General features: G+C 51.1%; 1 protein-coding gene across 1 annotated transcript; it reads right to left on the reverse strand.

Annotated features, from left to right (window-relative positions):
• Positions 1 to 657: 657 nt before the first annotated feature.
• Positions 658 to 14223, reverse strand: LOC138301538 (olfactory receptor 6F1-like). The gene is made up of 2 exons (XM_069242055.1): positions 14127 to 14223; positions 658 to 1613 (listed from the first exon to the last, which is right to left on the reverse strand). The coding sequence occupies exons 1-2, from the start codon at positions 14221 to 14223 to the stop codon at positions 658 to 660; spliced, it is 1053 nt and encodes a 350-aa protein (XP_069098156.1).
• Positions 14224 to 14616: the final 393 nt, after the last annotated feature.

Below are 14616 nucleotides of genomic sequence, written 5' to 3' on the forward strand. Positions count from 1 at the left end.
ATGGCTGGAATGAGGGAGCTTTTGGGTAGACGTACGTGTATTTCTTATATGTATGCAGCTTTAATGAGATAACACTTCCCTTCTGTGTGTTACACATTAAAGCCATGCCAATTGTTTATGTCAATGCATGCTTTTTATTGACATAAGATTTTGTATGGATGCCACTAGCCAAACTCTAAAATCGCCCAGTAGATTTATATGTGCATGAAACATTTCTCATCGTAATGTTCAACTATTAATATGCTTATGATTTACAGGTGCAAAGGAAAAGCTCAACTGCTTGAGGAAGGATATGATTGTCTGAATTTGATTAGAAAGTAATGCTCAAACAATAAGCTCCACCGAGAATTACCAGGAGTCAAATGTGATATAATGGCCACTGATTGACCAGATAGACACAGTAATTTGTTGGTTATGCATTATTTAGATTAGACAGGTTACTAGGTTTATGAGAGCTAGGGCTTTCTCATAGATAGAATACCATTTAATCATTCCATCAATCTACTTAGGACCTGGTTTGTCGGCTTCAATCAGCCGATCTTCGTGCATCCTTCCAGCTAGTGAGGGCTTGCTATATTTATCAAAAGCAGTAACATTGCCAAGGTTAAATAGGGCATCTCAAGTATTTGGAAAGGTTTTGTACAAAGGCCAATACAACTATTGCTTGAACATCATCTTGGTCAGGGCTTCTTTAACCTCTTTGTTGCGCAGCGTGTATATCAGAGGGTTTAGTAGGGGTGTTACCACAGTATAGAGCAAGGCCACTACTTTGTCCTGTGAGAGAGAATGCTTACCTGCAGGCCTTAGGTACATGAACATAACTGATCCAAAGAATAGGGACACCACAATAAGGTGTGACGCACAGGTGGAGAATGCTTTTTGGCGTCCTGCAGCAGATGGCATTCTTACAATAGTGTATATGATATACATGTAGGTCACTAAAATGAATAGAAAAGTAGCAAGGCTCAGCACTGTGCTAAAGACAAAGAAATTAATCTCAGTGATAAGATCATGTTTGCAAGAAAGGGCCATCAGTGGGCCTCGGTCACAGAGAAAATGCTTGATAATGTTTGGACCACAAAATGGCAGCCGTGAGATTAGAGTAATAGGGGCTAAAAACCAGAGGAATCCAGCAACCCAGCAAGACAATGTTAATATTTGACAAACTTGGTTACTCATGAGCTTGTGATAGTGCAAAGGCTTGCATATTGCCAGGCATCTGTCATATCCCATTAGAGTGAGGAGGAAATACTCTGTTGTACCCAGAGAGAACAGGAAGTAGAATTGGAAGAAGCAGCCAATGAAGGAGATTCTTCTTATATCTTGCAAGAGGCATATCAACATATTGGGAATGGTGGTTGTTGTATACCAGATTTCCAAAAACGAAAGGTTGCTGAGTAAGAAGTACATTGGTGTGTGGAGATGAAGATTCACCCTAATAATAGTGACTATGGCAACATTTCCAGCTACTGTTAATAGGTAGTCCACAAGGAACAGCAGGAAGAGGGCACTCTGTAGATCCGGCGGGATGGAGAATCCCTCAAAGATGAAACTTGCCACAGTGCTCTGGTTATCCATCTCTTGTGTGATGACACTTAAGCTTCCAGTATGTACTGAAACAAATAGTAAGTAAAAAAAAAGAGACAGTTGTTAAAGATAAATGAAGCAAATGTGACCAGCTTATAAGTAGTTTTCCTCCTGTCTAACTGTAGTTTCCTCACCATCATGCCTGCTCCACCCCATGCATCAGTTTAAGAAATTATAGACACTTTAAAGTTTGACTGAGAAGATACTCTAGCTTTTTTCCTCTAGTGGCTGTCACCACAATGGAAAAACAGTTTTTTTGTTTTGCTAATAACTTTGGTGCTGTTTTATGAAACTTCATGAAGTTTTGCATAAAACAACATACCTCACCCCAGGTGCAGTCTGGAAAGTTTCCGGGTGATCCGTCAAGCAGGGGCCGAGAAAAAAGGGGAGTGCCAAAATGCATTTTCCCCATTCATTGTTCCATGAGAATTTTTAATAGCTATAACCCTGAAACCACTGGATGGAATTACAGCAAACATGGCAGAATGATGGTTATTTAGTGTAAATCTATTCAGTAGTTTTCTAGTTATTAATTCAAAACCAAATTTGTACATATAGGGACGTGGATCCTCCTTGGATCCTCCTCCGATCATCCTCAGCTCCTCTGCAGATTCAGAGGAAAAGCAAGACCCTGATTGGCTGGTTGCAACCATGATAGAAAAGTTGCAGCTGCCTTTTTGTTTCCCACATTACATGGCGGTGGAAACAAAAAGGGCAAAAATGTATAAGGGGTCAGGATACAGGTATCCTGACCCCATAGAACACATAGAAAATTGGCATTTATTTTCAGCCTATCTGTGGGTACTTGGATCTCCCTCGGATCCTCCTTGGATCCTAGGGAAACGCAAGGCCCTGACTGGCTTGCCACAATCTCACACAAATATTAAGATGATCAATAAAAAAAAAAAAAAAGTTTACAGGAACCTTATCTTCAGGTTGACGTTTTACCCATACAAAACCATAGAAATTCAGCAGTTATAGTTATATTTATAGTTATGTTTATCATGCCAGCTAAGATACATCAGTCTGTAAGCAAACAATTAAAACATGCTCAGTCATTGTTATAGGACCTGTTCACCAGAGTGGTAATTTGTTTATGTTTATGACTTTCACTATGTTCATGGTTCTATATATGGTGTACACAACTACTATCTGAAAGTGATCAAGGCCATGGAGATGTCCAAAATGCTTCTGTGTGCCTGTGTTCATGGGTTCAGAGTTAAACGTGTTTCACTGCCTTCTGAGTGAGCGCATTTTAATTGTTTGGTTGCAGACTGATAAACATATATATATATATATATATATATATATATATATATATATATATGTATATGCGTCGCTCTAACCCTGAAAGGAAATTGTTTTGATATATATATATATATATATATATATATATATATATATATATGTATATATATATAATATATATATATATATATATATTTAAATATGTATGTGTGTGTATATCTATCTATCTATCTATCTATCTATCTCTATCTATCTATCTATCTATCTATCTATCTATCTATATATATATATATATATATATATATATATATACATTTATATATATATATATACACCCATACACATGAATGATGAAGGCAGCACAATTCAGGTCAGAGGGGGTCATTACAACATTGGCGGTAAAAGTCACTTACCTCCGTGCAGAAGACCGCCAACACACCGCCCGGCCGTGGAATTCCTCCACGGTCATTATGACCCACAGCTCGGAATCCACCAAAATTTAAACACCCACACAACTCCGCTACACCAAAGGTCAGTGATAAACTGGAAATAACAAAACCTCCACCGTCACGCCAACAGGAATACGCCCACACTATCAAGACCCACGAATCCATGCGGCGGTCTTTCAACCACGGTATTCCACTGGCGGTACACACCGCCCCGCTCAAAATACACACACACATACAAAATACATCCTCATTGGACAATTTGAAATGCACACACCTGATACACATACACACAGCACTCCCACACACCCAATACAATATAAAACACACACCCACATCACCCACAATCCCCTACGACAACAACTGCGACTGAAGGCCACATAGAGACATCACAATCTACAAACAAGCATCCACAGGCACTCAACACCATCACCCCACACATCACAACACACACCAACCCACACATCACCCACATCACCCCATGGCACGACAAAGACACCCCAGGTTTTCTGAGGAGGAGCTCAGGGTCAGGGTGGAGGAAATCATCCGGGTAGAGCCACAGCTGTTTGGAGCACAGGTGCAGCACACCTCCATAGCTAGGAAGATGGAGCTATGGCGAATAATTGTGGACAGGGTCAACGCAGTGAGACAGCACCCAAGAAATAGGGATAACATCAGGAAGAGGTGGAACAACCTACGGGGAAGGTGCATTCTGTGGTCTTAAGACACCACATCGTGGTTCAGAGGACTGGCGGTGGACCCTCACCTCTTCCCCCACACCTAACAACACAGGAGGATCAAGTCTTTGCTATTTTGCATCCTGAGGGCCTCGCAGGAGTAGCTGGAGGAATGACTCTGGTAAGTCAAATCTTTACTACTATATCCCCCACCCTACCTGCATGCCATCACATAACCCCACCCTCACCCCCATCACTACAACTCCTCACAAATGTCCCAATATCACAAACCACCCATCCCAACACCAAGCCCTGCATGCACAACAAAGCATGGACACCCATCACCAAAGCATGGCCACTGCACATACCCATACACCCCCCTAAACCATCATCACACAAGGTCCCACACAAGACTACAAGCACTGGGGTACATGGGCACCCACCCATTGCACATGATGGCACACACATATGCAATAATCATGCTTTTCCACCCCTGCAGGACCCCTACCCAACGTCATCGGACAGGAGGGTCCAGACATGTCCACACCACCAACAGAAGAGGCCCACAGTGATGACAGCAGCTCTGTCCAACTGGATCTAGATGACCAGCCTGGCCCATCTGGGACCTCGGGACAGGAGGTTCCCCTGACACAGTCACATGCCACCACAGAGCCTCCCCCCTCAGGAAACACCAGCACAGCACCCACCCAGCGGGCCCATACCTCTGTCCCCAGGACACGTCAATCAGCAGTGTGTCCACCACTACAGGGAACCCAGGCTAACCCACCACCCCAACAACACCAGTGACCTGGGGGCAGTGGTAGTGGGCACACGGTTCAGGGGACAGAGGCCCAGGGAAACAGGGGAACTGGGAGGGCTGCTTTGCGACGGGGGAGGACAGGCCAAGGGAACCCACTCTCCACGAGGCACTCTCCAACATCATGGGAGCCTACCATCAATCCCAGGAGACGATGGCAACGGTACTGGCCAGGTTTCAGGAGACCCAGCGGCTGCAGGAGAAACAGTATTTGGGCTTCAGGGAGGAACTCAAATCCATCAATTCCACCCTGGGCACCATGGTAGGGGTGCTGAAGGAAGTCCTCAACACCAGGAGGGACACTGTGGCACAATAAGGGGCCCCTGACACTAGCCTGGACGATGAACTGCCCACCACCTCCTCCGGCGCTAGTGGACAGGAGTCACCGCCACAGGACCACCACACCAGCACCCCACCCCCTGCAGATGGAGAACCACCCCGCAAATGGTCCCTGCCATCCAGGACAAAGACAGAGAACGATGCCAAGACCCCCGCCAAGAAATGAGACCACCCTGATTGTCATCCTTTTGTCCCTCCTTGTCACCCTGTCCATCCTCAAACTGCCCCAGCTCCACTTCCTATGCCCCTTTGGACAATGCACCTGTGAGACTAATAGACTGGACTCTGCCATGGACATTCCTCCACCATCACCCCTCACCATTTTACTACCCCCTCCAATACTGAGCACTTAAATAAAGACCCTTAAAGCACAAAACAATTTTGAGTCTGTCTGTGATTTCGAATTAATGTACTGTATTAGCAATTACAGTGGCAAAATGCTCTTTCAAATGTAATGTCAACATACCTATGTCACACAGCTCTAGTCCTTGAGGAAACAAAGCAGATGTCACACAGTGGGAGCCACATCTGAGAAATCGTAAGGGAAAGTGAAAACTCAGTGACCATACACTGGGTGATAAGGACAGACAGTAGAGAGGTAGTAGTGTTAAAGTATATGTAGCAGGCAGGTTTGTCTTCTTACCTGTGTCTCACTGGAAGTATTGCAGAATCACCGAATTCCTGTTGTCGATGTCCTCTTCTTCTGCTTCCTCATTTTCACTTTCCACAGGCTCCACAGCTGCTACAACACCTCCATCTGGACCATCCTCTTGCAGAAAAGGCACCTGTCATCGTAAAGCCAAGTTGTGAAGCATACAGCAGGCCACGATGATCTGGCACACCTTCTTTGGTGAGTAGAATAGGGAACCACCTGTCATATGGAGGCACCGGAACCTGGCCTTCAGGAGGCTGAAGGACCGCTCTATAATCCTCCAAGTTCGCCCATGTGCCTCATTGTAGCGTTCCTCTGCCCTTGTTCTGGGATTCCTCACTGGGGTCAGTAGCCATGACAGGTTGGGGTAACCAGAGTCACCTGCAAATGGCGAGGGACAAGTGTCAGACACACACTAACTCTTAGGGATATCCCAAGACAGCTATTCCCACTGATTTGGTTACAGGTGCTCACCTAATAGCCACACACGGTGCCTCTGGAGTTGCCCCATCACATAATGGATGCTGCTATTCCGCAGGATGTAAGCGTCATGCACTGAGCCAGGGAATTTGGCATTAACCTGGAAGATGTACTGGTCTGCCAAACACACCATCTGCACATTCATCGAATGGTAACTATTCCGGTTTCTGTACACTTGTTCACCGCTGCCGGGGGGACCAAGGCCTCATGTGTCCCATCAATGGCACCTATGATGTTGAGGATATGACCCAGGGCATAGAAGTCACCTTTCACTGTAGGCAAATCCTCCACGTGGGGGAAAGCGATGTAGCTCCTCATGTGTTTCAGCAGGGCAGACAACAATCTGGACAACACGTTGGAAAACATAGGCTGGGACATCCCTGATGCTATGGCCACTGTTGTTTGAAATGACCCACTTGCAAGGAAATGGAGTACTGACAGCACCTGCACTTGAGGGGGGATTCCTGTGGGATGGCGGATAGCTGACATCAGGTCTGTCTCCAACTGGGCACACAGTTCCAGGATTGGGGCACGATCAAGCCTGTAGGTGATGATCACATGTCTTTCCTCCATTTTCGACAGGTCCACCAGTGGTCTGTACACCGGAGGATGCCGCCATCTCCTCACATGCCACAGCGGACGGTGCCTATGGAGGAGAACAGCGAGCACAGAGTCAACCAACTCTGAGGTACGTAAACACATCTTACTCAGAAAACTTCATAACCCAAGATTTGCCTGTATGAGTGCTGAGCCAAGGCCTAGGTATGTGTGACGCAGTTAAAAATAAAGCCATGTGGGCCCCTGAAATGGCGGCTGCCTGACCTGTAAAGTGGGACAATGGGATATGAGGTAACTGCGCTGGCGCTGTACACCGTCGCAGTAGGCGGTCGAAGACCGCGATGCAATTCTGCATTGGTTAACATTGGACCCTATGGGTCCCAGGAGCCAATGACGATGTACACCGGCGGTGACGGTACGCACCACCACGGAGGTGACCGCCATTTTCTATCTGTTCAATCACTCAATACCTGATCTTCGACAGGAGAGGACCTACACTGCAAGTGCTGCTGTGACCTCTGTCTGGAAGAGACAATGGCTCGTGCGTCTGGGGAAAGGCCCCCTGCCTTCAGCACGGAGGAGTTGGAGAAACTCGTGGATGGGGTCCTCCCCCAGTACACGCTAATCTACCATCCTCCAGACAAACATGTAAGTACACTGGGAGCATGCTGTATGGGCAATTCCTGTGTGGAGTGGTGTGGATGAAAGACGGGGGGGGGAGAATGAGGCGTGCATGAAACAACGGTGAGTGCATGTGCCACATGGCAAGGGTAGGGATGCGGGCCAATGACTGTGACGGTGCAGTTGGTAATAACTTCTCTTTTTTCCCTGTACAATTCCTGTAGGTCAGCGCCCAACAGAAGAAGGATATTCGGCGTGCCATTGCCAAGGACTTCAGGACCCTGGGGGTCTACCACAGACGGAGTACCCACTGCCGTAAAAGATGGGAGGACATTCGCCGCTGGAGCAAGAAGTCGGCAGAGGCCCAGCTGGGGATGGCCTCTCACCGTGGGAGGGGTGCCCGTCGCACAATGACCTCCCTGATGTTCAGGATCCTGGCGGTGGTGTACCCGGAGTTGGATGGGCGCTTGAGGGCATCACAGCAGCAACAAGGGGGTGAGTACACTCTCATTCAGCTGATTCAGCACGCATTGTAGGTGTCTGGGTGGGGGAGGAGGCCAGGGCGAGTTTGCTAGTTAAGCCAACTACACCTAGTGAGGCTCCTGTGACATCCATGTGTGCAGAAATCAGCCATAGCCTTGTAAACCATGTCCCTGGGATTGAATAGTGGATCCCAAGTGCGTGGCGTAGTGCAGGGGGCTTCTGTGTCTGTAGTGTCCGCCAACGGTAGCGGTATTGCATGCACTCAACATGTCTTTCTTCTGTCTCCCCCCCCTTTTTGTGGTCTCCCTGTACTTGTGTGCATTAGCATCATCAGGCGGAGGAGCAGTGGCACCGGAACAGGAGGGAGCTGCATCCCACATGGCCCTGGAGGGCGAGACTACGGACTCCGAATTCACCAGTGGGACGGAGGGTGAGGGGAGCTCCAAGGCGGGGACAGGAGCTGACACCAGCAATACGGACTCCTCCTCTGATGGGAGCTCCCTTGCGTTGGCGGGCCCATCAGTGCCCCCCGCATCTACAGGTACAGCCACCACCCCCCCTCCAGCACCGCCCTCCCAGCAGCCCCTCCGCCTTTGCCCCGTGCCTGCTCACCCAGGAGGGTGGGCATCACCTTCGCCCCAGGCACCTCATCCCCTGCCCCTGTCACCCCTGCTGCCCTCAGTGAGGAGGCCATTGACCTCCTAAGGTCCCTCACTGTTGGGCAGTCTACCATTTTGAATGCCATCCAGGGTGTAGAGAGGCAGCTGCAACAAACCAATGCATTCCTGGAGGGCATTCATTCTGGTCAGGCAGCCCTTCAGGGAGCTTTTCAGACTCTGGCTTCAGCACTGATGGCAGCCATTGTCCCTGTCTCTAGCCTCTCCCCTCCAACTTCCTCCACCCAGACCCACACCCCTGTACCTCAGCCTATCCAAAGCACACCATCAGAGCAGCATGCACACACCTCAACACACAAAGGAAGCTCAGGCAAACATAAGCACCACACATCCCACAGGCACTCACGCAAGCATCAGACACATGCAGACATACCAACATCCACTGCCTCCACTGTGTCCCCCTCCTCCTCGTCTCCCTCCTCCCTCCCTGTCTCGTCTCCACTCACACCTGCATGCACTACATCTTCAGCCACTACGTCCATCACCAGCAGACCCACCACCACAACCCGCTCATGTGCAGTCACCACCCCCACTATCATTCACACATCCCCTGTGTCCTCTCCCAGTGTGTCCGTGAGGCCACCTCCAAAGGTACACAAACGCAGCCACACACCCACCAAACAGCCATCCACCTCACGACAGCCTCCAGCATATGCACCTTCACCCAAAGTCACCAAACGTACACCTCCTACAAACACTACCTCTTCCTCCACTCCCAAACCCCGTCATCTACCCTTCCCAGTGTTCCTACGAAACTTTTCCTGGCCACTCTTGACCTCTTTCCCTCACCTCCCCCACCCCGTCAGTCTCCTAGGGCCCGACTCTCCGGGTCCCAACCTAGCACCTCAGCCAAAATATCGGCGGGACCAGTGGTGCCAGTAGTCACCGGATTATGGAGTGCACCAGGCAGCAGGGCAGCCAGTGTGGCAAGGAGCCACAGCACGGACAGTCCCCCAACTGTCAAGCATCAAAAGTTGGTTAGTGCCCGGCGGGAGAGGGGGAAGACACCAGCCACCAAAGTCGCTCCCAGGGGTACAGTTGGGATTGTGGAGTCAGCTGCGACACCTCCCAAGGTGGGGAAGGGGCACAAGAAAACCGGCAAGTCTGGGAAGATCAGCACTGCGGAGAAGACCGCCATCAGCCCGCTGCCCAGGAGGTGACCGCCAGAAAACCCCACTGCCCCAGACAGGACCACCAGCAGCAGCCCCGCTGCCCAGGAGGCGACCGCCAGCAGCCCCTCTGCCCCAGACAGGACCTCCAGCAGCAGCCCCGTTGCCCAGGAGGTGACCGCCAGCAGCCCCACTGCCACAGACAGGACCGCCAGCAGCTGAACCACACCGCCGCCACAAGCACAGCTGCCAAGGACACCGCCGCCACAAGCACCGCTGGCAAAGATACCGCCGCCTCAAGCACAGCTGCCAAGGACACCGCCGCCACAAGCACCGCTGCCAAAGACACCGCCGCCACAAGCATCGCAGGCCAATGACTGCCAAAAGCTCTGACGCTACTGAGGCCGCCACAAGCAGGATGAAGCACTCTGGGCACAAAGCCCCCTCCAGAACCAGTGGAGATTGACATCCACTACCTCAGTCCTTGGCAGGATAAAGCACTCTGGGCACAAAGCCCCCTCCAGAAACAGTGGAGATTGAGATCCACTACCTCAGTCTTTGGCAGGAAGAAGCACTCTGGGCACAAAGCCCCCTCCAGAACCAGTGGAGATTGACATCCACTACCTCAGTCTTTGGCAGGATGAAGCACTCCGGACACAAAGCCCTCTCCAAAACCAGTGGAGAAAGGCATCCACTACCTCAGTCCTTGGCAGAATGAAGCACTCTGGGCACAAAGCCCCCTCCAGAACCAGTGAAGATTGACATCCACTACCTCAGTCCTTGGCAGGATGAAGCACTCTGGGCACAAAGCCCCCTCCAGAACCAGTGGAGATTGACATCCACTTGAGAGACTGTGGCTTTGCACTCCTCAGGACCAAGCAGTGGCCAAACCACCTACTGTAGAGACTTGAGAGACTGTGGCTTTGCACTCCCCAGGATTGAACAGTGGGCAAACCACCCACTGGAAAGACTTGAGAGACTGTGGCTTTGCACCCCGCAGGACCAAACTGTGGGCATGGAGCCCCCTTGTGAAGCAGTGGCGTCGTGCGTTCATCAGGCTGAGGTGCCCCCCTCCCCATCCCCCTGAGGTGCCTGTATATTTTCTATCTGATGCCCCTCCAGTGTTCTCTCCGTTTGGAGTCAGGTATCATGTGTGGGCCTTGCCCATGCATTTTAGGCCCAGTAGTCCACGGACAATGACTGGTGCACTATCCGGACTTGTGTACATAATTGTATATACTGGATTTAGAATTTTGCTAATGATATTTCACATGATTACATTCGTTCAAATCAATCCCTTTCGCCTTTGCGTTCTTCCTGTGGGTGGGGGGTGTATATGTAATGTTGCGGCATTTATTTTTGTGTATGGTGTTGTGGGTGGGGGTGTTGCGTGTCATTCTCTTTTCCCTCCCCCCTCCCCTGTGTTGTAGCTGCAGTACTCACCATGGTTGTCGCCGCCGCCATTGGAGCTCCTGATAGAGGAGCAGGAAGACCATCATCAGCAGTATCTGAAATTCGGGCTTCATGGCGTCCTGGTTCTGCGTGGGGTGTGGAAAGGTGAGTGTTTTCCCTTATGTGTACTGTTTCCGCCATGTTTTTGTTTGCGTTGGTTCCGCCCCTGAAAAGGTGGTGGATAGGCCTGTTTTGATAGGGTGGGCGGTACACTGTCTTCTGCCTGTCTGTTGGCGGTGTCCGCCGTGCTGTTTGTTTGTACCGCCGTGGTGGTCGGAGTGTTAAAGTGGCTGGCTATGTTGGCGGTTTCCGCCATGGTCGTAATCCCATTTTTTTCTCCGCCGGACTGTTTGTGGTATTACCGCCGCTTTAACACCGACCGCCAGGGTTGTAATGAGGGCCATAGTGTGGACATCTTAGTTTAAAGTGATTGCTGTGCCTTCATTTAATAAAATCACTTAGGCCCTTATTACAACCCTGGCAGTTGGTGTAAAAGTGGCAGTAATACCGCCAACAGGTTGGCAGTAATTACTGCCAATATGATCATGGCAGATAGATCTCCGATAGACAGCCACTTTACCACACTGACCGCCAGGGCAGAAACAACAGGCACCACGGCGGTAGCCGCCTACAGCCAGACGGAAGTCAATGTTTTGCCCACCATATTAAGACATGCCAATCCACCACCTTTTCCAAGGGGGTACCAATGACATCAAAAGCCTGGCTGAAAAACTGCACAGAAGTGAAAGGACTCACCATTGGAGACACAGGGGAACAACCACTTGTCACCTGCATCAACATAGAGAGAACACTGCAGGGGCATCAGTTGGCAAATAGGCAGGCACCTCAGGGGGACCACTGGATCTGGAGAGGGCAACATGCCCTGTGCATGGTCTTGGGGAGTGCAAGGCCACATTCTCTCAAGTGGGTGATTTGCCCACATGCTCTGGAGGGGGCAACATGCCCTGTGAATGGTCCTGGTGAGTGCAAGACCAAATTCTCTCAAGTGGGTGATTAGCCACATGCTCTGGAGAGGGCAACATGTCCTGTGTTTAGTCGTGGGGAGTGCAAGCCCACAGTCTCTCAAGTGGGTGTCTTGACCACTGGTTCTGAAGGGGGCAACATGCCCTGTGTTTGTTCCTGGGGAGTGTAAGGCCACAGTCATTCAAGTGGGTGATTTGCCCACATGCTCTGGAGGGAGCAACATGCCCTGTGCTTGCTCCTGGGGAGTGCAAGGCCACAGTTTCTCAAGTGGGTGATTTGCCTACTGGTTCCGGAGGGGGCATCATGCCCTGTGCTCTTGATCCTGGGAAGGCTATGGTAGGTGGGTGTCTTACCCACTGGTTCTGGAAGGGGCATCATACCCTGTGCTCTTGATCCTGGGGAGGCTGGGGTAGGTGGATGTCTTACCCACTGGTTCTGGAGAGGGCATCGTGCCCTTTGCTCTTGATCCTGAGGAGGCTGGGGTAGGTGGGTGTCTTACCCACTGGTTCTGGAGGGGGCATTGTGCCCTGTGCTCTTGATCCTGGGGAGGCTGGGGTAGGTGGGTGTCTTATCCACTGATTCTGGAGGGGCCATCGTGCCCTGTGCTCTTGATCCTGGGGTGTGCAAGGTCACAGTCTCTCAGGTGGGTTTCATACCCACTGGATTTGCAGGGGACAGGCCACACAGCAGCCCATGGAGGCAGGATTACATACCGTCCGCTGGCAGCGATGGCTGCTCACTGGAGGTGGCGGTGCTGGTGCTACTGGTGGGGGAGGCTCCTGCCCATCCCCTGCAGCCTCTGATGGCTGCCCAACCATGGTTGGTGGTGGGGGCCCCTTCACAGTTCCTGCGCTGGGCCCCTTGCCCTTTCTGCCTGATGGTGCTGGCTCCTTGCTCCTCCTGGCAGCAGCTGAGGCAGACTCCTTTTCCTTGAGGCTGCCTGGTGCAGCCTCCTTAACACGCAGGACGTGAGTCCTGGATCCTTTCCCACCACTGGGCCCATGGACTGGGTGGCTGAGGTGCCTGGCTAGGTTTTTGCCACTTTGGCCAGACGTGCAGGACGGGGAGTAGGGGAGTAGGGCAGAGGTCAAGTTGGGCAAGGAAAAGCTTTTTAGGGACAATGGGGCGGGAAGAGGGAGAAGTAATGGGAGTGGAGGGAGAGGGATTGGTTGTTTGAGGTGTCTGTCTGCTGCTTTTGGGAGCAGGTGCAAGGCCTGTATGCTGTTGTGAGGTGGGTGGCTGTTCGGTGTCTGAGTGCTTGTGTTTGTGTACCTTGGAGGGGGCAGACACAGTGGGAGAGGACACAGGAGACGTGAGCATTGCTGTTGTGGAGGTGTCTGCCAGTGAGGTGGGTGTTCCGCTAGGTGTGGTGGTGATGCTGGCAGTTGATGATGGTGTAGTGCATGCAGCTGTGAGTCTAGATTGAACTGGAAGGGAGGTGGAGGAGGAGGAGGAGGGGGACACAGTGGACATTGTGGATGTAGGTATGTCTGTATCTGGATGATGTTTGTGTGACTGCCTGTGGGATGAAGTGTGGTGCTTGTGTTTGCCTGGACCACTCTTCTGTGTTGTCTTGTGTGCATGTTCATCTGCCCATGTGCTTGGGATAGGTTGGGGTTGAGGAGTATGGGATTGAGAAGAAAAAGTTGGAGGGGGGAGTGTGGAAACAGGGACAATGGGTGCCATCAGAGAGGAGGCCAGAGCCTGGATTGATCTCTGCTGGGCCGCCAATCCAGTGGGAATGCCTTCCAGGAATGCATTAGTCTGTTGCATCTGGGCTGCCAGCCCCTGGATAGCATTCACAATGGTTGACTTCCCTACAGAGATGGATTTCAGGAGGTTAATAGCCTCCTCACTCAGGGCAGCCAGGCTCACTGGAGCAGGGCCTGAGGTGTCTGGGGCGAAGGAGATGCCCACAATCCTGAATGTGAGGGCACAGGCAACTCGATCAGGGGAGGCTGGGAGGGCGGTGCTGGTATGGGGGTAGTGGCTGTACCTGTAGCTGGGGTGGTCACAGAGGTGTCCTCCACCACCAGGGAGCTTCCATCGGAGGAGGCATATGTGCCTATACTGTCCACTCCAGTCTCCGCCATGGTGCTCCCCTCGCCCTCTGTCCCACTGGTGCCCTCAACATCGGTGGACTATGCCTCCTGGGTCCTGTGGGATGCAGCTCCCTCCGTCGCTGGTGCCTTTGCTCCTCTGCCAGATGATGCTGAGGAACATAAGGGAATGGTGACAAAACAAGTGGTGGGGGAGAGACAAAGGATGCACTTGGTGAATGGCTGCACGAACACCACAGTTGGCGTACACAGCACCCTCACCCACACGGAACAGCCCTATGCACTTTGCATTGCACTACCAGTGATATTGCTAGCCACCAAGGCATGGGGAGGGGCAAACACTGCCAAATGCAACACACCTGGGACCCACGCAGCCCTGACCAGTAGTGGATGGTAACGAGCTAAGTAGCTACATTTGCCGTTTTG

This window comes from Pleurodeles waltl, chromosome 6 (assembly GCF_031143425.1).
Source record: "Pleurodeles waltl isolate 20211129_DDA chromosome 6, aPleWal1.hap1.20221129, whole genome shotgun sequence".
NCBI classification, from domain to species: Eukaryota; Metazoa; Chordata; class Amphibia; order Caudata; family Salamandridae; genus Pleurodeles; species Pleurodeles waltl.